This window comes from Lytechinus pictus, chromosome 10 (genome assembly GCF_037042905.1).
Source record: "Lytechinus pictus isolate F3 Inbred chromosome 10, Lp3.0, whole genome shotgun sequence".
NCBI classification, from domain to species: domain Eukaryota; kingdom Metazoa; phylum Echinodermata; class Echinoidea; order Temnopleuroida; family Toxopneustidae; genus Lytechinus; species Lytechinus pictus.
The window spans coordinates 16940401-16963852 of NC_087254.1; the positions used below are offsets into that span (position 1 = coordinate 16940401).

The window sequence follows — 23452 nt, forward strand, 5'->3', positions numbered from 1 at the left end:
TGTATTCCCGTCCGTCATTCACCCTGCACATCTCCGGATAGCCATCAATATGAAAGCTCAGCTTCTTACCAGCACCTATCTCACCCAAAGTCGACTGTGCAAGATCTCCAGACTAGTTTCCGACCCAAGTTGTCCTGCTTGCCATGCACCTGCGGAAACTGTCTTTCACTTTGTTAGTGAATGCATAGCCTATACCCATCTTAGAAATAATCTTCTGAATCATTTTCCAGAGGATGCCATTAAAGTGCTCTCAAGCTTTTCAAATACAGACTCCTATCTTCATGTTGCAAGAACCAGACTTATCCTCCTTGGTGTCATTGGCAATGTCTCGTATCAGTTTCCTGACTTTCATCCTGTTACTCTTCAATTTGTGTTTGATATACATTTCTCAAGACAGCGCCTTGTTGATCAAGCGGCTGCAAACAGTGACTAATAGCTCATTATTTTTACCATGCTGTACTGCAACTAAAGGCTTGCAGTTCTCCGGTGAACGGAGGAATTCAACACAGAAGAAGAAGATCTCGCTGGCATACATTCAATTACAACGCACACTCTCATTGATCGGGAACATGTGAAGAATGAGAGTAAAATGAATGATAGTCATGAAATTAATAATCATGTTACATTAGGGACCACGGTCACACCAGTAAACACTAACATACACAAAGAAGATGTTGGATACGAGACAAGTGATAGGGAGATGAATGAATCTAAAAGTAATAGTTGTAAATCTCGGAATGAAGACCGAAGAGATGAGACTAGTGATGGTGAGGTGCATGAAACTAACAAAGGTGAAATGAAACCATGCAATGTAGATGATGGTTATGAGAGTAGTGATGGTGGAGGTCATGACTCTAACATAGTTGATGTGAAACAATGTAATGCAGATGATGGATACCTGACTAGTGATGGTGAGGTGCATGAAACTAACAAAGGTGAAATGAAACCATGCAATGTAGATGATGGTTATGAGAGTAGTGATGGTGGAGGTAATGAATCTAACATTGTTAATGTGAAACAATGTAATGCAGATTATGGATACACGACTAGTGATGGTGAGGTGTATATAACAAACAGTGCTGACATGAAAGGATGGAATAAAGAGGTTGAGTATGCAACTAGTGATTGTCTGGTTTATGAAAGTGACCAGTGTGATGTGAAACAATGGAATGAGGAAAATAGACATGATGCTAATGTTGGTGTGGTAAATAAAGCTAATGTAGATGATGTGATTATTGGTCACATGAGAGACGTAAAAGAAACAAGGAAAGATAATGTAGGGTCTAATGTGAGTAATGTAATTGGTCTGGATACCAATGCCAGTGTGCCCTCATTGTTCCGAGAGTGTACAGTTAAAGACACTCATGAAAGCAGTTCGTGTTCTCCAGTTTCATGTTTGAGTGATTTAAGAACCTCTTCACTTCATTGCATTGATTGTTGGCATGGCAATGTTGCCTCTCCTACTCCGTGTGGATTGAGTTGCTCTCCACTGTCTGCCGATGATTTTCAGGCTTTGTTACTTTGGGATTGTTGCCAATCCAACGTGATCTACAGTTTCACAGATTCCCTTGATTTGGATCTTAGTCGGAACTATGTTTCTCACTCTTCGTCTGATGTGACATTTTTGTCTAACTTGACTTTGCCGGATGTGACAGTTTCGCCTACCTTGACATTGTCTGATTTGACAGTTTCCCCTATCATGACTTTGTCTGATGTGACAGTTATGCCTACCTTGACTTTGCCCGATGTGACAACTTTGTCTGACGTGACGGTATTGCCTAACATGTCGCCTGATATGCTACTGGATCGCTGCATTGGTAGCAACCGTGTCGTTGACCGTGGAGGTACCGTGCTGCCTCTTGATCATAGGTTTGACACTCCCAGTAGTGTTGATACCGTGTCCGTTACACCATCGGCCGATTCGGTGTTACCTTTCGACGCTAGTCACAGCCACGGAGCAAGCACCGGGGTAACCGCTATGCCTCTGTGCCCGGCTAACGTCAGCAGCAGTAGCTCTACTTCGCAAGCTATCTATCTGGCACGGGTACCGTTTGTCGCGGATGGGTTGATTTCGCAGAACTTTCGGTCGTTCACCCTGCAAGCGTCGCCTTCAACTGAATGTCTGTACTCGGCTAGCGTCTCAATTGCTAATAAGCACGTTCATTCCATCTGGACTGATGTCGCTTGCCATAGTCGCCCTCCAGATCAGCCCCTTGCTGCCTTAGAGCTTGGCCCTGCTGATCTGTCCACTCCTGAAGGATGTCATCAGGCTCGTCCGCCAGATCAGCCCCATGCTATTCCAGGGCATGGTCCTGCTGATCTGTCTGTCCCTGAAGGATGTCCTGCTCGTCCGCCAGATCAGCCCCATGCTAGTCCAGGGCATGGTCCTGCTGGTCTTTCTCCCTTGGTTCCTGGAGGTTGTCGTTGCACTCGTCCGCCAGACCGGCCCCATGCTCACCCAGGGCATGGTCCTGCTGGTCTGTCTCCCCTAGTGGAAGAGCTTCGCGGTTTAGGCCATTTTCGCTTGAATATCGACGGTACAGAGACTTGTTACTTTAGTCCATTTCCGCTCGGCTAGCCTTCCCAAGAATTGACGGAGTCATGTGTTGGATAGTGACCATTGCAGATGTGAATGTTTCTATTATGATTGGACTTTTAATTTTATCATATGATTATGAGGAACGGACTAAAACAGTGGTTTCATCGCTTGATTAGGATATGTCCTTTGAGTTATTTATTAACCGATGCCTAATTGATTTCATATACCAATTACCATGATGATTTGTTTTATGTTTATTTGCAGGTATATTTTGCTTTAATTGACATGCTTTAAAGTGCCTTGTTTATATTATTGATAGTGATTTTGATTGTGATTTTATGTTGGGATGTTTCATTATATTCCTTTGCAGGTATTTTTATGTTACAGGATTGCATTTTGATATGTGATTTTGGTTGATCACTATAAACAGTTTCATGATGTTTGTCATTAATTTTTGTGATGTATTTTGGGTGAGTGATTTTGCCAGTTATGTGTGTTGTTGATTTTATGGATGTGGTATGTTTTTATGATGTCATACTGGTGATGTTTATCTAATATTTACTCGTCCTTTAATATATGCCTACTGTGATGTTTGGGAAATGATTTCTGTTTTGTTCTGATATTAATTAGAATTATTGTGTTTTGAATAATGCTGTATATGCCCTTGTTTTCAGTCATTGTATGTTCATGTATATCATGCATTATGCCTAGTGATATTGAGTCCGCGTGTCAACTTCATGTAGTTAAATAGTCATAAGTTTTTGGTACATGGCTGTTTTTTGTCTTTTATCCATTTCCCTTTTTGCAAGTATTTTGTGATTTCATTGGAATGGTGTGGAACTGCTTATGATTCAGTACTTTTTGTGCCGTTCTGTTTTATGATACACAGACATTTGCTATTTAGGATGAGGCTGTCAAACTGTGTTTAGTTTATTTGTTATGTGGATACTTTGCACTGAGAGATTATTGGTTTTTTTTTTTCATTATTTGAATCATTTGCCCATATGCGTTTTTTCCTTTTTCATGCGAGTTTATGGTTGTTTAATTTGTGTCGGGAATTGATTTTTAGTTCATAGCATTAATTGAGCCTTGTATTTTGGAGTAGAGTGGGTCAACATTTTACTTTTGATAATTTGATGCCTAGATAGGGATAATGATTTGTTGTTTACACCTTTTTAAGCCCACAAATGTGGTTTTCCCATTTCTTGATGATGGAGGGAGATGGGAAGTGGTGATGCCATTTGATGTTATTTGAATTGTGACCTTTGTTGTATTAATATATTAGTTTAATATTTAACTCGTTATGATACATTGGTGTTTAGATTTATTAGAGTTTTACACCAACGGAGGTCTAACCCTTTTTATTTAATAGTGAGCTAGTTACGAATCATCATGATTTTGTTATACAGATTATATTGTAAAAGAGGAGAGAAAAGTAAAAGGCAGTCACGCCAGTATGTTGTATTATGATGATTCGATGTTGCAACCGCAAATTGTAAGCGCGCCATCTAGTGTTGGTCTCTTGGCCATGGTCATTAAAGACAGTCACACGTAACCTCAAAATTGTCTAGTTTATTTACTTAAGTCTTATCTTATTAACCCTTGGCGCAAGAATGAAAGCCAAGCAGAATATTGGTTTTTAGTATACCTAGTATTATTCTGATTTTCAAATGAGACAACTTTACTTATTTGAACTCTGAAAGTTGATGCAAAATTCACATTCGGATCGAACGGTGTGCGACAGACTCAGGAGACAAAAGTATGGAGATTAATTATGCAGACTTACGAGAATGAAGATGGGACAAACACATATCTATTAACCCTGTTGTATCATCTTATAAATGAATGATGAGTGCTGATACAACTGGACATGAGTGAAAGACAGAATTCAAACTACAGTCCGACATCTCTTATTCGGCCTCCCCTTATCAGAACGCACACTTGCCAAGAGTTTGTTTTTGTTTTTCAACCTAGTACGTGGGGAAATGAGATTTCAATCTAAACTCAAAATTCCTACGCAAACTCACTTTGTTTACATACATTTTCCAATATAGTCTACCTACAACCACATCTGTTTTTAAGAAAATATCTTACCCATATCACCAAAAAACTAAGATAATTTTCCAGTAAATCAGGGTGCAGCACAACCATTTTATCACGTTCTCTTTTTTTTCCGGGAAAAAACAACACATGTCTCACTAGCCAGCGCTAGGCCTTGATACAGACAGTACCATCTATCATGTTTGACCCTACAGTCATTCCAATGGCTGATTTTTCGAAGCTCCAGTGGTCATCGCGCTGATCCAATTTTTAAACATAATTTCATTGAGTCATACTCTTTCTTTCAAGGTATGCTCAATGTATACCTCAATCATTTCAGCAGGTAAATTATCCAAAAGTTTTGATAACTAATCGATTTCATTTCTGTAAAAAATGCCTATAATTTGCTCTGACACAGCAGTGAATACTGCCTGTGTACGCCCACTACCATAGGGGAGGCAGCTGGGTGTATTTAATATTGGGTCTGGATAATTCCCTTATCCGGATTGGTGCTGGTCCCAATGTGTCCGGATAAGAGAGGTTGGACTGTATTCCATTTATTAACCCTAACAGAACTAGGGGACCATCATGCCCCCCCCCCCTCAATGCGTCGCAGGATAATTCCAGAACAGACAAAGATAGCACCACAAAACTTTTGAGAACATTTTTTGTAACATACAGGTATAGTGTCCTTTTTATCCTTTGTCCTTTTTATGAGCCAATGTAATGCCAAAAATAGCTCATTTTTATACTTTGTGTACAAAGTCAATGGAAGATGAAATTCATAAAAGGGTGGCTCCTTTTCATTCTAATTGGTCTGCCTAATTTAGGATTAAATTTAGTTGTTAAAGAAAAAAAGATCTGGAAAAAATAATTTCTTTAGTGCTAATGGGTGATAAAAATGCAAAATATTTTTCATCAACAAATTTGCATATTTCATTCATAATATTTGAAAATTTATTATATTCAATTTTAAATACTTGCTTGTAGTTTATTTTGAAAGGAATATGACTGCCAAATTTTGACCCGCTTACTTGATCGGCGGCCAAGATCAGAAGGGGGGGGGGTCATCATGACCCCAGTCATCAATACATCTAAAATAGCCCAGTCCTTTTAGGGTTAACCCAAGGGGGGTTGTCATAAAGCTGTTTGTATAAAGTTAAGAGTGACTTTAAGAACGACTGGTGATCCTTTCTTGTGGTAAATGATATTCACTATTAATTGTTCATTGGTGATTATTTAAAGCCTAGGAAATGTTCACCAGTTGTTCTTGAAGTTGCTTTTTACTTACGAATAGCTTTATGAAATACCCATCTGTTGTCTGAAGGACAGAATTCAAATTATTTCATATCCCTCCTCATCTAGGCCGACAAGCATTTGTAGGAAATGGATATAAAATTGCAGTATATTTGATAAGCTTAGTTAATATTCTTACCGTGGCAGTCAGTGAAAGGCCTTTCTTCCAAGCAGGTGCATGAGTAACCAGAGTCAAATTCATCACAAATATTTGAATCACCACACGGTCCATTTATACACGCAACTGAAGCTGAAAGAAATTAAAATTGTAATTAAATGCTTTCCTCAATTACAAGCCATTATACAATTAGATCAATTGAATCATTTCAGAAAATAGTTACCACAAGTATAATTACACGGCTGGTAACATGCATGCTGATTTTCATACCAATCAGTGATTAAAGCTGAAGTCCATCCTAACATCGAGTCAGTTTTGATAAAAGCAGAAAAAAGAAAGATATGTATTGAGAAAGGTTTGGCAAAAAACCCTCTTTAAGAAGAACAGAGATGCAGATTTTTCAATATTAAATTTGGTGATGATGCATTCAAATTCCATGCAACATAAATAAAGAAAAATAAAATGTCTTGAGGGTTCAAAATGACTGAATTATTTTGATATTGTGAAATCATTTTCAATTTATAATAAAATGTCATTTTATATAATTTATATCCCATGATATATGGGAGAGCTGCTTGAATGTGACCTTACAAAATCAAAATTTAAGTGAGGTCGATTCTTGACTATACACAGATGAAATTAATGACTCAATTGACAAATGTGAAACATGATGGGGACAATACCTATCTAAAATGTCTTTGGATCTGCCCTCCCCACCATATTTTAAGTTCATTTTAGGTTCACTTTAACTTTTATTCCCACATGTACAGGCACTGCTCAGCCACGTATAATTTATAGATCCACAATATATAATTTCATATCAGGTAATAATGAACATTTAAGATTATATCTGAGATAAAAACTGATCTCAAAATACCAACTTCATTTGAAATCAACTTCATTTTAAAAATCAAATACAAAAAAGTAGAGATAAAATGGACCTCAAACTACTGCCTCAGCCCAACAAGGTCTTTATTAATAATGACTATTTGAAGATCTCTGTGAGACACTGATTGAGAGTAAGTACAAAAATGTCATGTAATGGCAATTTCATTGCTTGTCTTTTTTATTTATTTACTCAGTTATTTATTTATTCATAAGTCTTTTTTTAAGTATGGTAATTGGCATACTGTTGTCCTTGGAGGCCCTACAACAAAAGTACAAAATACAAACATAATTGTAAATAAATGAAAAGCATACAATGTGAAGTTAGAAAAACTGATATGAAGAGAACATAAAACAACACAAAGGGCCATTTTAGAAAAAAATTAACAAATCAACTAATCATAATTCAAACAACACCTCGCATGTAATGAGGTAAAACCTAACCTAGCATTGAAGCTGCCTCAACAGTAGCCCTGAAACCATTTTCTTCATAGACTGGCACTGCATCAGATGAATACTTCAACCAGATACTCTGTCCCTGGATGTGGTAGAAATGAGCAATGGATGTATCCCAATCGGCAATGATTGTAGACTCATCAGAGGCGTCCTCACCAAGGCCGATGATCAGTCGATCAAATACCCTCTCCAGATTGACGGACTCAAAGGTGATGTTCAAGGTAGGTGCATCAGAGGTTGTTACGTACCACGTCTTTTCAGGTTCATTGAATAGGATTCCTCCAATCTCCACGGAGTCCCAAAGCTTTAGAACGATTGAAGTAACATCTGCCATTTTGAAAAAGCAAAGATTAAAGTACAGGTGTCAGGTCATTATCATGCATGATTACATCCATGGAAATGACCATTACTGGATATATTAAACGAATATGTTACAGAAAAAAATATTCATTTTTGTTGCATAAATAGAATATACATTTCATATAAGATGTCATGTACACCAAGTTCTATTTACTTTTTATGATACCTTTTTCTTGCATTTGTAGGAGATGCTCACATGTGAATTCACAAAATTTGAAATAATAAAAATTGCATTACTTTGACAATTGACACCCAGATGGACTATCCTTTGACACACTGAGGTTTGGCATCTGTGACTCTTGTACTGTCCTTTTTAAACAATCTCACACAAACAGACACTTTCACACGGAGACCTCTAATTCTGCTAAGATGATTAAGATTACTACCTCCTCCCATTTCCTCTGGTTCTCCGTTTTCGATGAAGTCCAAGTATTCAAACGCTCGGGTGTATACCCCAGGATAGTTTTCCTTTCCACAGCCGTATCCAAAGCTGGTGATCCCTACCAGATACATCCGACCAGTTTCATCTTCACACTGTAGAGGGCCCCCTGTATCCCCCTGTGAAATTAAGAATAGTTCAAAATAACATAACAGATAAGACAAATGTTGCTAATTCCAGGAGTTCTTGAAAGTGAACACTAAAAGCAATGTTAAGCTAAATCCACGTAACTTACACTGCTTGGGTTAACAGGAGGAATAGACTTAGACCAAGACTTTAATTCCAGCTACCTGCAGATCAACACCTAGCAGCTGGGACTACCCTGTATTTATTGCAATTTTTATTTACTGTATCCCCTTTTCCTGATCTACTGCGCTAGCTTAATATGCATTTAAGTGATATAATAAGTGATATAAGTTTATTCAAAACAATCAAGTGATATAATACAAATATTTAGTACAATTAACTCTTTGTCCGCCGTGCACGGAATCCCCTATTGCCGGATTAATTATGTGGACACCGCAAATGGGTGCTCTGGATTTGCATGCGTAGTTTACATGGCTGTAACTTTTTATGCTTTTTACTACAGAAAAATGTTCTACAGTAAAATTGTAGAGTATGAAATTAGCTTTCACTTGATGTATATTTCATAAATATTTACTCATGTTAAGAAGATATATCTCTGATCAATGGAAACCTTCAAGTTTCAATTGGCAAACTATAAGTGTACAGGCTATCATTCCCAGATTTTTACAAAATATGAGAACAAGCTACTTATAACCCCTTTGTCAAAGAATAATAGTACAGGCCCAATACTCTAAGCCTAAGCTATTTTTTTTCAATGGCAAGGCAGGAAGTGCAGCTTAGGGAGCTTAGCTTTTGTGATTGATATCATTGTTTTAATCAATGTAATCGGATTGTCGGCGAAGCAGCAAGTGTGCCAATCGGCGAACTTGGCGGACAAAGAGTTAAAGGTTGGCAAAGAGAATATAACATGAAAGGTTTGGGACCCCATAGAAACAGAGCTTGTGAAAGGGGCCCCTTGATGAAATTAAAATAGCATGAAGAAGAGCCAAAGCTTTTTGCTGTGCACTCTTCACAGCATAACACACAAATGAATGGAAGCAAACACAACAAAACAATATAACAAAAAGGCGTGTAATCAGACTGGCGTGAAATAGGGAGCACTGATTGGCTATTTAAGGCCTAGTGGTAAATTAGTTTTGCCCCCAGTCTGATGGAAAAAAAATCAGAATAGAGCAAGTGTGCGCACGAAATCATTTTGGTGGCACAGTATAGGGTCTGTAAATCTAATGTAAGATGCTTCTAGCATCTGCAAATGAATAGCACTTCTTGCTCTGCTGACCACGGTAAACTAAAAGGGGCTGAAATGCTCAGCACAGGAATAGTTAGCCAACAAGTGTTGGGCAATCGCTGAACCATTGTTAGTGTCCGTACCTGAGAATTCAGTGGTACGTTTGCATTGGCGTGCAGGTTGTGCACGATCAGACATTTGATGTTTGCAGATCTGTGTACATGTAGATACATGCTGTTTCAATCAGTCAGCTAGTTGCTATGCATTTACTATGGAAGCTCTTAAATACTGTTGAATACTTGATTAATTATCATACATTTCAAGATGGTGATTACCAACTTCATGAAGTTATCAGGTTGTCATCTGGTTCACAATTTTTTTCATAATTTTAGTCACAGATTTCAGGACTTTCTGTATGGAGGTTCAAAATTGTTGGTCGCAAATTTCAGGACTTTTGTGCAATCATCAAATTAGGGGTCATAACTTAACAATTTTGTAAAATCTGCAACAATCGGATGCAAATTCAAAGCAGCAAATAATGTGACCCACTATAGATCAGGCCCACTAGAATTTAGCGATGCAGTACCCACATTTTGTTTTTAAATGATGCCTGATTTTTACATTATTCACATTATCTTTCAATAATGAATCAAACCTTTTCCAGATCTAGCGAGGTAATTTAAACAGCTGTTACAGGAACTGGAACTAAAGTGGAGTGAAACTGTTTTCAAATTGCCCTATTTCTCCTGGACATAATAGTAATAGATGAGAGACTTTAAGATTTTTCTTTCTCAAAAAAGGTTCACAACTTCACATCTGCAGTTTCATTTGTCAGAATTATAATCTTTGAAGTCTGAATCTGTTACCCCACCACTTCAAAGTTCAATATTATCTATTTAGATTGTCAAAATTATTTTTGCTTCATGTCAAAATCTGGGGGGAAAAGAAACTTTATTGAGAATAAGTGAAAGGAGTTGTATACCTGACATGTATCCATGTCCCCTGAGACACGACCAGCACAGATCATACCAGAAGTGATATTTCTATCTTGGTAGAAGCTTTCACACTCCTCCTGACTAAACAGTTCGACTTCAGCCTCTTGCATGGTGTCTGATATGTGTCCTAATATATTATCCATATAAAAATAAAACACAATTCTTCTTTCAAAATATAAAATGGCATCACTGACAGAGATATTGTTCTGTTTTTTACGGCCTGAAGAGTGATAGCAATATCAATTGATGATAATAATATAACAATGATGATGAAAATAATAATAATAACAAAAACAATTTTTTAAATTTAGTACAATAATTTGAAATAGTAATGCTAATCATAAAAAAGTGATAAAAATAAAATTATGATGGTGATGACAACACTTACAAACCAAATGATAATTGATATATACAGTGACAAACTTCATCAATGCTCCAAAAACATGGAATGTAGTGTTGAAGTCTGGCATTGCAAACCAAAATGATAAACAGATCAATATCAAAGACAAATATGGACCTTCTGCTTTAATAATCAAGATTATTTTATATATTATATCATTTTCAGGGTGGAAGAAAAACTGAACAGATAATGGCCAGCAGGGGTCTCATAATCCAAAAACCTACATTACAAAGTTAGACACCGTTCTTACTCCTGTCCTAAAACTAGTTTACTAGAAACTAGTTAAGTGGAAACTAGTTTAAACGTGCAATGCGAACGGTCAAAGCGGTCTTGGAAGCGATCTTCCAAACCGGTTCAGAAAACCATCTCGCAAAGTAGTTTTGAAGATCGATTTGCCTCATTAAACTGGTTTAAGCTTGAGGATGCAACCATTCTTCTGGAAGCAATCTTTGCACATTTGAGCATGCTACTCAACACACTGTATTTAGAATGTCTACGCTGCGGTTTCAAATTCCACGCAAAACATGTCATAGCAACAAGGCCACTTTATGTGAAGTGGATCTCAAAGCGATCTTCCAAACTAGTTTCCTGAACCTATTTCCAGTAAACTAGTTTTAGAAAGTATAATGAGAACGGTGTCTTAGAAACCAAGTTGATATTCTACCAGGGAAGGCACTTGGATATTTTGATAGGAGGGGGGATTTAAGGTGACATCATTTAAAAAAAAAAAGGTTAACACCTCTGGTAGTCTCTAATGCATTGTTCAACATGATATATAAATACATGTATATCTTTAGAAGCAAAATTAATTTCAATCATATGAAGAATAAACAAGCATTTTAATTAAAAATAATGATAATAATATTGATATTATTACAATAAAACAAGATAGTAATAATGTTGATCATGATAATGACAATAATGGTAAAACAGTTTAATGCATCAATAATTATGAAATTTTATGTGACTCAATGTGCATATTTTAAAAAGGAAAATTAACTAAGTTTGAAATGCTACATTATCAAAATTTAGAAATAGATATGATATCAATGCAAATTTGATGCCCAATACAAAATAATGGACTATTAAAATCATCTTACCTTCGCTTGTTAGCCCCCAACCAGACACATAACACTTTGTGTAGTTCGATGGATCTTCTTTCTCAGATAAACATATTGGTCTTGTGTAATTGTTGTCAAATTCAAGGGGATCATCAAAGAAAATCAGAGCAATGTCATTAGTAATTAGCTCGCCGTCATATTCTGGATGGATGATAGTCTGCACCTCAACTTCCAAGTGATACTCAGAAGGGATTGACAGCTTCAAGTCACCAAGTACAGCAGTTTCAAATTTATCCCTGAAAAATTGAAAAATTGGAAATTTGCAAAATATATCATAAAACAGGTATTTCTATTTACTTATGGAATTAATTATTGAAACATGGTGGCAGCCCGGACCCCTCCCCATGAATAGTGAGGAAGATATAAAGGAGACTGAGACAAAAAGATCATCAAGTGACATTCCAGGCACAGCTAGGTCTCTGCTGATGGTTCGTTTATCAGTAGACATTTCTAGAGTATGGTACATGACGGCACTCAAAGAAAAATATAAAAACAAGTTTAAGAATATATCTACTAACCAATGGTGAGTAAATATGCAAGACACATGTAGATCTGCATGCTTTACTTACTTTTTCTTAAAACTTAAAACATATTATTGAAGAGAACAACCATAATATAAACAAATTAATTGACTAGGCCACGCCTAGCCCAAGTAGTCCGGGTTATAATTGAGCAAGGTGCCACACGGAAAAGGAGAAATTTTCACATAGTGCTCCTAGACCAGTTTTTTACGCTGAATATGAATATATGAGGTAACCAGGCTGTATCCTGAAGATTAACCCGTGAGGGCGCTTTTTTCAAAATGGCCGCCATATTTTCAGAAAATTCAAATATTCGTACATAGAGTTTGAAATAAGCATTCAATTGCCACAAAATTAGTGTCATATGAAAGATAAATAAATTTGCTACAATTTGATACTATTTATATGGGATAAATAGGTCATTTGGCTGAGATTTTTGGTAGAAAACTTCATTTTTTTACATTTTTTTCCAAAAATTGAAAATTTTCAAAATACTTGATTTTCCATAAATCTCAGAAAAATAAAATAATTGCCACGAAACGTTCCAGAAAACTTTACTGATATACAATTATTATGTGTACAAATTTCTAAGTGGATACCATTATTAGTTGTAAACTTATAGGGTCTTAAACTTGAAAACTCTAATGTCAGAAATGTCGCATTTTGTACACTGTAGAGTCCATATGCATTTTCGAATACTAATACATGTACATAATGTATATGGGTTAATTGAGCGAGGTGTCACTCGGAGAAGGCGAACTTTTTATGAGCTTCTCCTAGACCAGTTTTGTACGCTGAATCAGAATAAACTAGGTAAACAGGCTGTATCCTGAACCTTAACCCATGAAGGCGCTCTTTTCAATATGGCCGCCAATTTTTCAGAAAAATGATTCTGTGGGTTACATAAGTAAACAAGATGCATATTTGATCACTTCTTGAATAAATATGTATTTAAGTGAACTCAATACAATCTACAATCATATTCCTGACTCTATATAAGAGTGGTAAAAAATGGTAAAAAAGATAACAAGTGAGGGCGCTCTTCAAAATGGCTGCAAATTTGTTTAAAAAGTATTTATATTTGATCATAAACATTTGAATTGGGGCAAATTTAACAACTCTTTTCATTAAATATGAGATGAGTTATTTACGATATTGATATTTATTTCTACAGGCGCTTTTGATCATTCCCTTTCGCCCAGCCCCCCAGAACTCAAATAAATGGGGAGGTGATCAATCTAAAAAAAAAAAAAAAATATGCAACTGTGATAACATGTACTTAATTAAGTGCATGTTAATAGAGCATATCTGCAATAGATCGGTATGCTTTGTAATGTTTTTAATCCTTAAACAATCAGTTGCGGAAATAATTCAAATGAGAGTAATTATTTTGTTACTTTGTTTTTACTGCATAATTATAGAAAAACTTGCATAAGTGTCTATTATTTAATTATTCTTTTAACAGTTTGTATCTTCGTGTAGACTTTTCAAGATAAAATAGCTGAGATATTTGCAGAAGTTAAGGTATTTTGAACTATTTCATCGCAAACGTTTTCAAGTTCCATCAAAGCATGATTTAAAATTTGTTAAAAAGTGGTTTGAATCTATTTGTTTTCATTTGTTGAATGTTTTACTTATTCAACTATTGTTTGTTTTGTTTCAATATTTTCATTAAAGCCAAACCTGAGTTAATTTGTTAACATTAATGTTTCAAATAACACTTTATTTAAGTTTATTCCTGGATTTTGTAAATGGTGATTTTTTTTCACCTGATTGCTAGGGAAGCATGAATGCGTGTAAGCAAGCAACCAGAGGACCGACGGCTTAAGGTCCTCTATGAGGCACCTGGTAATGAGGATAGATGCCTTGCCAAAGGGCACTAAAGCGCACCAAGTGGGAATCGAACCCGGGTCACCGGAATCCGAAACCCCTGCTCTACCGATTGAGCTCTTGCGCCTCCTTACTTTGTCTTGAGTGGATTTTTTTTGGTGAGTGTATTCACATATATTTTTACTTTACAACTAACCATATTTTTATGTTACACTGATAGAGCGATATACGGCATGCAGTATTGTTCTATTAGCTTTGATTCATTTAATGAATTGTTTTCTTAATTAAAATATATAATTTTTCAATTTTTTTTACTTCTTCTTTAATTGTACTTTATAACGAAGGTTATATCAATTCAAAAAATAGTTATGAAGAATTTGTTTGGAAAACAAACACGATTATATTTAGTAAATACCTAAGAAAGTTAGGTATTTACAATTGTTTTTTATATATATATAAATGTGAGAAATTATAAACGTACAACAGCTTCGGCAACTCTTGTATTTAAATATTTCTTTCACAATATATATGTGTATGTTTGTGTTGTGAAAGAAATGAATGAATGCTTTTGACATGACGAATTTTAAATGTTTAAATATGATAGCAGATTTAATATTCAAAGGTATCAAATTTTCTTTTCCAACAAACTCTTCATATGCTATAGACAAAGTAGTGTTCATTTTTTCACACAGGTATTTACCAAATGAGGAAATGGAAGCCCCACAACAATGCTTAGAGTGTGTTGTCCACTACCAATCAGACACAAAGTATAGCACCACAGTACCCTTGACTGAAAAAACATTTGCCAGAATAACTGAAGCAAAGAAACTAAGAGAGAAATGGAAAGGCGAGAATTGGCATGAAGAACAATGCTCCACTATCCCCAATGAAATCCAGCCTGGCATTTCTGGTGTCCATATGACTCCATGCTACAAGAAGTTTACCGTCTTTATTTCAAAGTCGAAGAAGAAAAAAGAAGAAAATGAAGGAAATGAAGTTGAGCAAAGGCCTCGTCGACAGAGTAAAGAAAATTCAAGGTCAATATTTCCTAAAAACTGTTTCTTTTGTAAATGTGTCAACAAGAGAGTAAAAGGGAAAATGACTCCATGTCGATTGCTCAGGACAAAAGCAGCCGAAACAAATATCAAATGCCAAGCTGAAAGAATAAACGACAAAGATATGTTGTTTCATGTTAGTGATGTTGATTTAATCGCAAAAGAATTTCAAATGCATGACATATGTTATAGGGAGTATATGAATGTAAGAGAAGGAAATGATGAAATCTTAGATACAGGTGAAGAAATCCTTGGCGATTTTGAATCTGCTAAAGCATTTGTCCAAGAAACGGTAATTGAACTTAATCAGGCAGTATCCATGGCAAAGGTACATGAAATATATAGCGATGGTCATGAGGGTGACACCAGGTATAGGAATAGACTTAAGCAGAAAGTACAAGGGTGGTTTGGAGATGATGTTATCAAATTTGTAGCAATTGATCGCATAAATCCTGAAATCATAATCAACGCAAAGGGGCTGAGTGAAACAACAACAATAAAAAACAAAGATATCATTATCAATCTTGCAGCTAAATTTCTTAGAGAAGACATTCAGAGTTATGCAAATCAGCTACCTGATCTGTCTTGGCCACCATCTGTAGATGAACTTGAACAACAAGAGGAAGGTATGCCAATTCAAGTAAGGACATTTCTAGAGACCCTTTTGTGCTCACCTAGACATCCTAATCAAGAAAGGGTCAACTTGCTTGTGCGTTCTTATTCAAATGATCTCATCCACGGAGTGACAAAAGGCAAAGTTATCACACTGAAACACTTTCTTGTTGGAATGGGAATGCATAACCTGACTGGCCAAAAGACACCCATTCAGATTCTTTCACATCTAGGCCACTCTTTGGACTATAACGTTGTCTGTAGTATTGAAACCGCAGAAGCAAGAGCAGCTCAAGAAATGTCAATCCAAGGGGTCTCTTTGCCCATCAAACCAGTGAATGATGACCCAGTACTTACCATTTTCTGGGCAGATAATTTCAACATGCATCGGGATACGATTTCTAAGAAGGCTGTACTCGATATTACAAACATTGTTGCCTTTCAAGAAGAGAAACCTGTTCACATTGTTCAAACAATAAGAACAAGCGTCACCAAAGATATCAAGCAAAGATCTCTAATCATTGACCAACCCTTACAAGCAGAAAAGCCAAGAGTCGATTCCAAGAAAGAACCAGCACTGTTTCAGAACATGATTAGTCAAAGAATTGATGAAAGTGAAGTTGGGAAAGTCAATAAGACGATGTTAGTGTGGAGTATCTTGAGGCTGGTAGCATCCAGAGACCAAACACTACCAATGTTCTCCGGCTGGCTGATGAAAATGAGAAATATGGTTTCTGACATCTTGGTACAAAGGACATGCGAAACATATCTCCCACCGATGACCACACCAATAACTGATTATGGAACAATTTACAGGTTGTTTTTGTTCCTTCAGCAACTGTGTACTGAGGTCAACATGCCTTATGTGAATGTCACCATGGATGTCGGAGCTGCAATGACTGCCTACAAGCTCTTGTGGAATTTCCCGATGAAATTCAAGAATGTGATGCTGCACCTTGGTGATTTCCACTTCATGAAGGAGAACTTTGCAGTGATTGGAAGTCTGATTGCTGGATCTGGCTTTGAAGACATAGTTTTTCAAGCAGATATATGCTCCTCTGGTTGTCTGAATGGAATTATAAGTGGAACACACTACAACCGCTGCTGGGCAATTCACAATTTGTTCCATGCAGCTCTGGAGAGATTGCTTCTAAAAGCATTCCTCGGCCACTCGAATGCTCGTATTCCTGATTCCTTGACGAGTGTGAACGATGACAAGACTTTGAATGATATACTTCATGATGAGGAGAACCAGCAATTTCTTAAAGATTACGAGAACTTCAGGTCAGCTGTGCGTGAAGGAGCTCATGGAAGAACAGCTCAGTTTTGGTTAATGTATTACCTAGACCTTATGAAATGTCAGCACCTACATCACACCGCAGTTCAAGAGAACAAGTATGGCCTCAGAAGGTATGGATGGGAGTTCATGTTGCCATTCTTCTTTGGTCTCAATAAGACCAACTATGCTCGGTATGGAAGCTACTATACAAAGTGCATGGAAAATATTGAGTCTCTATACCCTGGTAATCGTCAGTTGATTGAAGTGAAAGGGCTATCAGTACAAGGGCAAGGTAGATATGCATTGCGAACAGCAGTAGATCAACGTGGAGAACAGACCATCAACAGAGATGCCAAAGTTGCAGGTGGTATAAAGTCATTTTCTACAGATGATAGGTCAATCCTGAAGTGGACACTTAACCGAGCACACCAAGCAGAAAATACAGCATCTTTACGAGCATTTTCCAAAGCTGAACCTGAGGGAGATACATACAAGCAAGCACGACCATCTTATATCCTCTCATCGGAAATGAAGGTGCAGAAGCTAGTTGATGTCATGACCACTGAATACATGAACCCATTTGATCTTAGCATAGATAAAGAAGAAATATACAATCTCAGCTCTGGAACGCCTGTCAGCAAGGTCATTGCTGATGCAATATTGCAAGTTCTTCCAAACGGCAGGTTAGCACATGAAACATTTGTAAAAGACAGGCTCAAGACAGACAAAGTGAAGTTTCATGAACCTATCAAACGCAACAAGCTTACTCTGTTTTCTAATAGTGGAAAGAAAGTTCATCTGCAGGCACAGGGGAAGGTCAAAGTAATTGAAGCTAATCGAGATGTATTAGGAAAGCTTCTTGCAACTTCAACAAAGCACGGCAGAATTGTTGACTTCAAGAAAGCTCTAGAGTATCCTCTAACTCCTGTTCCACTAAGTCTTGGGAATGCCGATGGAACAAGGCGAGTGACACAGAAAAGTGCGCTGATGGACATTCTTGTTGAGAACAACGCAAGAGATACAATGGAACCTGAGAGTATTTTGCCAGCGAAAGAACACGCTATTGCTTACGTCGTTGACCTGATGGCCCTTATCAGGACTTTCACATCATATCCTGACACATATGAAGATCTTGCCAGAAAAATATTCGCAAGTATCCCCAAAGGGTACAAGCGAATAGATATCGTTGCCGATTCATACTTGCCACAGAGTATCAAGACCACCGAAAGAAACAAGAGAGGAATGGCTCCTAAGGTCATCGTTAGCTCCAAGCATTCCAAGCTGCCACGGGACTTTAACAAATTTCTATCTAATGGCGAAAACAAGACTAGAATGATCGAAATTGTTCATGATGTGCTGATAGAACATAAAGAGGGCATACTTCATGACCTAGGATGTGAAGGTATCTACTATTCATCCTATAAAGAGTGCATCCTTGTAACTAAAGATGATGTTGTTTTGGTTCCAGATCTTAGCAGCAGTCAGGAAGAAGCAGACACAAAGGTAGTATTGCATGCAGACCACGCCCTGAGGAGAAATGATGAAGGGATAGCAATAATTAGATCACATTCTGGCGACACAGACATTGCTATCATTGCCCTCTCATATTTTGATAAGAATGGGGACAGGGTCATCCTTGACTCAAACACTGGAAAACACAGAAAAGCATTCAAACTCAGTGACATTGATCTGACAGCATCTCAAAAGTTATGTCTTGTAGGGTTTCATGCCTTTACAGGCAATGACTACAACTCTGCTTTCTTTCGCAAGGGCAAGAAGATGTGTTGGAAGTTGTTGGAGAACAAACCCAGGTTTGTTGAAATGTTCTGCCTTCTTGGAGCGTCAGAAGATCTCACATCACAGGTGTCACAGGAACTTGATGAATACGTATCACTGCTATACGGGGTAAAGACCCACAACGTCAATGAAGCAAGGCATGTCATTTTCGACCGAAAGTTGACGAGGGAGCAAAAAGTAATAGATATAGCATTGCTACCACCCTGTCTCCAAACATTGCAATTACACAAACTAAGAGCGCATTTCATAGCTAGAGAATGGCGTTCAGCAGGCAAAGCAGATTACGAAGGCACAGATGCTTGTGCTAATGGTTGGAATGAAGAGATGGAACCTAAGTGGATACAGACAATAATGCCTGAAGATGTGGAGGAACTTTTCATTGAAAATGAAGGCGAGGACTTTTCAGAGTGCAGTGATCTGAGCGATTGTGAAGATTAATGATGGTACATATGAATTAATGGTCTTAACGGGAAATTACCAAGAACGATTTAGTCGGAAACTAAAACTATCAAAAGCACTGCTCTTCGACTTTTGTGGAAAACTCCCTCAAGGATCTCCCAAGCATACTTTCATTGCATATAATACAAAACAACTCAACACATTAGAACTTATAATCTGATTAGGTTTTGATTGTTTTTAGCTCGATTTTTAGCTGGATTGAATTGGATTGTGGCATCTATTTTGAAGATCGCCCTCATTTTTTTGCCCCTAAACACATTATTTGTAATGCTGCATATATTGTTTTAAAATAACTTCACACGAAATTGAAACAAAAGGTTGTCAAATAGCCTCGTTAATGTTTCTTTACAAAAATGAACAGGCTCATCTACATCATTTGACATATTAGCGGACATTTTGAAGTGCGCATTACATTTTAACGGCACATAATACATTTCTTGAACAACTTTCATCACAATCAATTTCAAAAAATGTCAAATTTACACCCATTTCAAAATGAGCAAATATATAATGTTAACCAACAAATTTTGCAGTCATTTTGAAGAGCCCCCTCAGTTTTCACAACCACCCCCTTTTTACTACTTGTTTAGAGTCTGGATTATAATTGTCCATCCACTTTAATGCAGATGAAAAAAGTGATTAATATGCGTCTTTCGTACTTATCTAACTCACAGGATCAATTGTTCTTAAATTCTGGCTGCCACATCACTTAGATCTAAAGTATGTTATTGTTGGCGGACAGTTTGAAGAGTGCCTTCACCTTTTAATGCTAAATAAAATGAATAGATCATATATCTTGTGAATAACCCTCATCGTATTTTACAAAAAAATTGTCAAATTCACAACCATTTAAAAGTTTATGACTAAATACGTATATAAATATACAGTGATACTAGCAACATTTGCAGTCATTTTGAAGAGCGCCTCACTGCTTACATACTTATAATTCCTTTTACCACTATTCTAGAGTCTGTGATGTAACTGTAAATTGTATGTAGTTCACTCTAATAAATATTCATGCAAAAAGATTATCAAATATGCCTAATTTTTATTTATTTAACCCACAGAATTAGTTTTCTGAAAATTTGGCGGCCATTTTGAAAAGAGCGCCCTCATGGGTTAAGGTCCAGGATACAGCCTGTTTACCTAGTATATTCTTATTAAGCGTACAAAACTGGTTTAGAAGAACCTCATAAGAATTTCGCCTCTCCGAGTGACACCTCGCTCAATTAAAACCAAGATACGTTATGTACATGTAGTCTATTAGTATACGAAAATTCATATGGACTCTACAGTGTACAAAATGCGACATTTCTGACATTAGAGTTTTCAAGTTTAAGACCCTATAAGTTTACAACTAATAATGGTATCCACTTAGAAATTTGTACACATAGTAATTGTATATCAGTAAAGTTTTCTGGAACGTTTCGTGGCAATTATTTCATTTTTCTGAGATTTATGGAAAATCAAGTATTTTGAAAATTTTCAATTTTTGGAAAAAAATGTAAAAAAATGAAGTTTTCTACCAAAAATCTCAGCCAAATGACCTATTTATCCCATATAAATAGTATCAAATTGTAGCAAATTTATTTATCTTTCATATGACACTAATTTTGTGGCAATTGAATGCTTATTTCAAACTCTATGTACGAATATTTGAATTTTCTGAAAATATGGCGGCCATTTTGAAAAAAGCGCCCTCACGGGTTAATCTTCAGGATACAGCCTGGTTACCTCATATATTCATATTCAGCGTAAAAAACTGGTCTAGGAGCACTATGTGAAAATTTCTCCTTTTCCGTGTGGCACCTTGCTCAATTATAACCCGGACTAAAGTAGATATGAAGCAGGACAGAAGAAGAAAATTTAAAAGAGAAACAAAGACAAGAACAATTAACAAATTGGGAGTACTTTTAAAATATGCACTTACACACAGTGGGCTGCTGTGACAGCGACTTCTCTGCTAACGACCACGGCTGCACATCGATGATTATTATCGCTGTCCCGTAGAGAAATCATCCACGGCCAATCCCCCCATTGGGTATACGTTCCACCGATGATTCTCGGGCTGGTAGAAGGGCTTGCTGGTCGATAGCCGCATTCTACTTGGTCTGATTTTATACGAGAATGGTTGAAAATCAAGAAATGCAGGCATTCATTCTTTGATATATTACTTCGATATAACATGCATCAACTTTGTATACTAAAAAATCACCAGAACATGAGTGCACTTTGAGTTGACCGTCTGACGTCTGCTACACCGGTATCACGTACATCTATGATCTGCGCGCGGGCCCTGTGCCGATATTCATTGGCCTTGCTGGCCTCTGCCTTGGTCGTCTGAGTTGCATACAATGTAGTTCGTGCGATCCATAGATGCACAGGAGGATCCTATTAGATTAATTTGTTCGTATTCTCTTCTTACTTATCCCTCCTTACTTTTCCTCTTCTCAATTTCCGTCTTCATACCGCTTGCGTGTTCTTTTCCCTTTTCTAATTTAGTTTACTTGCTTTTCCATCTAGGCCTATACTTATGGTACACCCAGGGAAAACCTCCCATATTCCTGCTTTTTTTTTTCTTCAAAGAAAGACTTTTAAAATTCACTTTTTCTCCACAAATTATATAACCAAATACAAAATGCATTTTATACTGAAGGGCAAAGAGTCCACCCCAGAAATAATATAGAAAAATCAACCAAGCACAGCACTGAAATCTCATAAAAAATCGGATGTGAAATAAGGAATGACAATTTTGCTTATTTTTTACAAAACAGTTATGCACCAGTCCTGCAGTGACATGCAAATGAGATAGTCGATGATGTATATCGACCCACTCACATTTTCTTTTGTTTTTTGTTTGAATTACACAATATTTCATTTTTTCCCCTAGATTTGGCAACAATGACCAACTTGAACCTATATGTAAAGACAATGGTAATTCCATATGTTCAGGGAGGAATGAATCTTTTCACATGACAATGAGGAAGAAACTGCCCCCGCCGTATGGCCATGCATGTTAGCTCATGCCAGCTTTTACCAACGTGGTCCCTATATGTTCGTATGATTATACTTTCAGTGCGACCAACCACTATTTCTGGAAGTTATTTTTAAAATGAAATAAGTTTGTACATTTTTTTTGCAACTCAGTCCTCGCCAGATTTTTAAGGTACACCGCAGCACAACACGTGTGATATGTGAATGAGAGACCCAAAGATAATCATATGGCTGGTATAAGTTTAAAGTTGAGATGATTTGGTAACAGAATTTATCGATTCAGTAATGGAGGCTACACATGTTCGAGGTAGACCTGGACCCCGTCGTACAAAGAGTTATGATTGATCCGATCAACCTCAAGTGTATGGAAATCTTCAGCAAGTCTGCATATGCCGACTTAACCCAAGACAAGACAAGACAAGACAATGTCACTATAAGTTTTTCATCAGGAAATTAGCACAATATCCTTTGTAAACAAAGAGAAGCACACTATAAATTTTCAAGATACCAATGAATGTATGGTTATACATCATATCTAGAATATATTTTGAACAAACACGAATTTAGATGTTGACGTTTCTGACTTTCCATAGTTGGTGGTTGATCGGATCAATCGTAACTCTTGGTTAGACGGGACCCTGAACCATCCATCGCCTTATAAGTAATTGGAAATTTTGATTTTTTTTTTGCTGGGGTAGACTTGACCTTAAGAGTAATCAATTGCAGCTGATCATTTTTCATGAGTTTCAGGCCACATAATCAAATTAAACTGTAGTTTACATCAAACTAAAGTTTACAGCATATACAGTTCATAAAACAAACTGAACCAAAGTAATGTGAATTTTCAACTTGAGACAAGATTGAAAATATAACTATTCCATAAAGCTTCATACACTGGTTATCAAGTATCGTCCACGAGATGGGTATCATTTTGCCTTACT

General features: G+C 36.8%; 1 protein-coding gene across 1 annotated transcript in view; it reads right to left on the bottom strand.

Annotated features, from left to right (window-relative positions):
• Positions 1–5997: 5997 nt before the first annotated feature.
• LOC129270253 (neurogenic locus notch homolog protein 1-like) overlaps positions 5998–23452 on the bottom strand; it is a 67187-nt gene continuing 49732 nt past the window's right edge. The window contains exons 50-55 of the mRNA XM_064106040.1: positions 21448–21628; positions 11944–12200; positions 10431–10570; positions 8081–8252; positions 7323–7661; positions 5998–6125 (exon numbers count right to left, since the gene is read on the bottom strand). Of these exons, the coding sequence (XP_063962110.1) occupies positions 5998–6125; positions 7323–7661; positions 8081–8252; positions 10431–10570; positions 11944–12200; positions 21448–21628 (1217 nt within the window). The remainder of the gene's footprint in view (positions 6126–7322; positions 7662–8080; positions 8253–10430; positions 10571–11943; positions 12201–21447; positions 21629–23452) is intronic.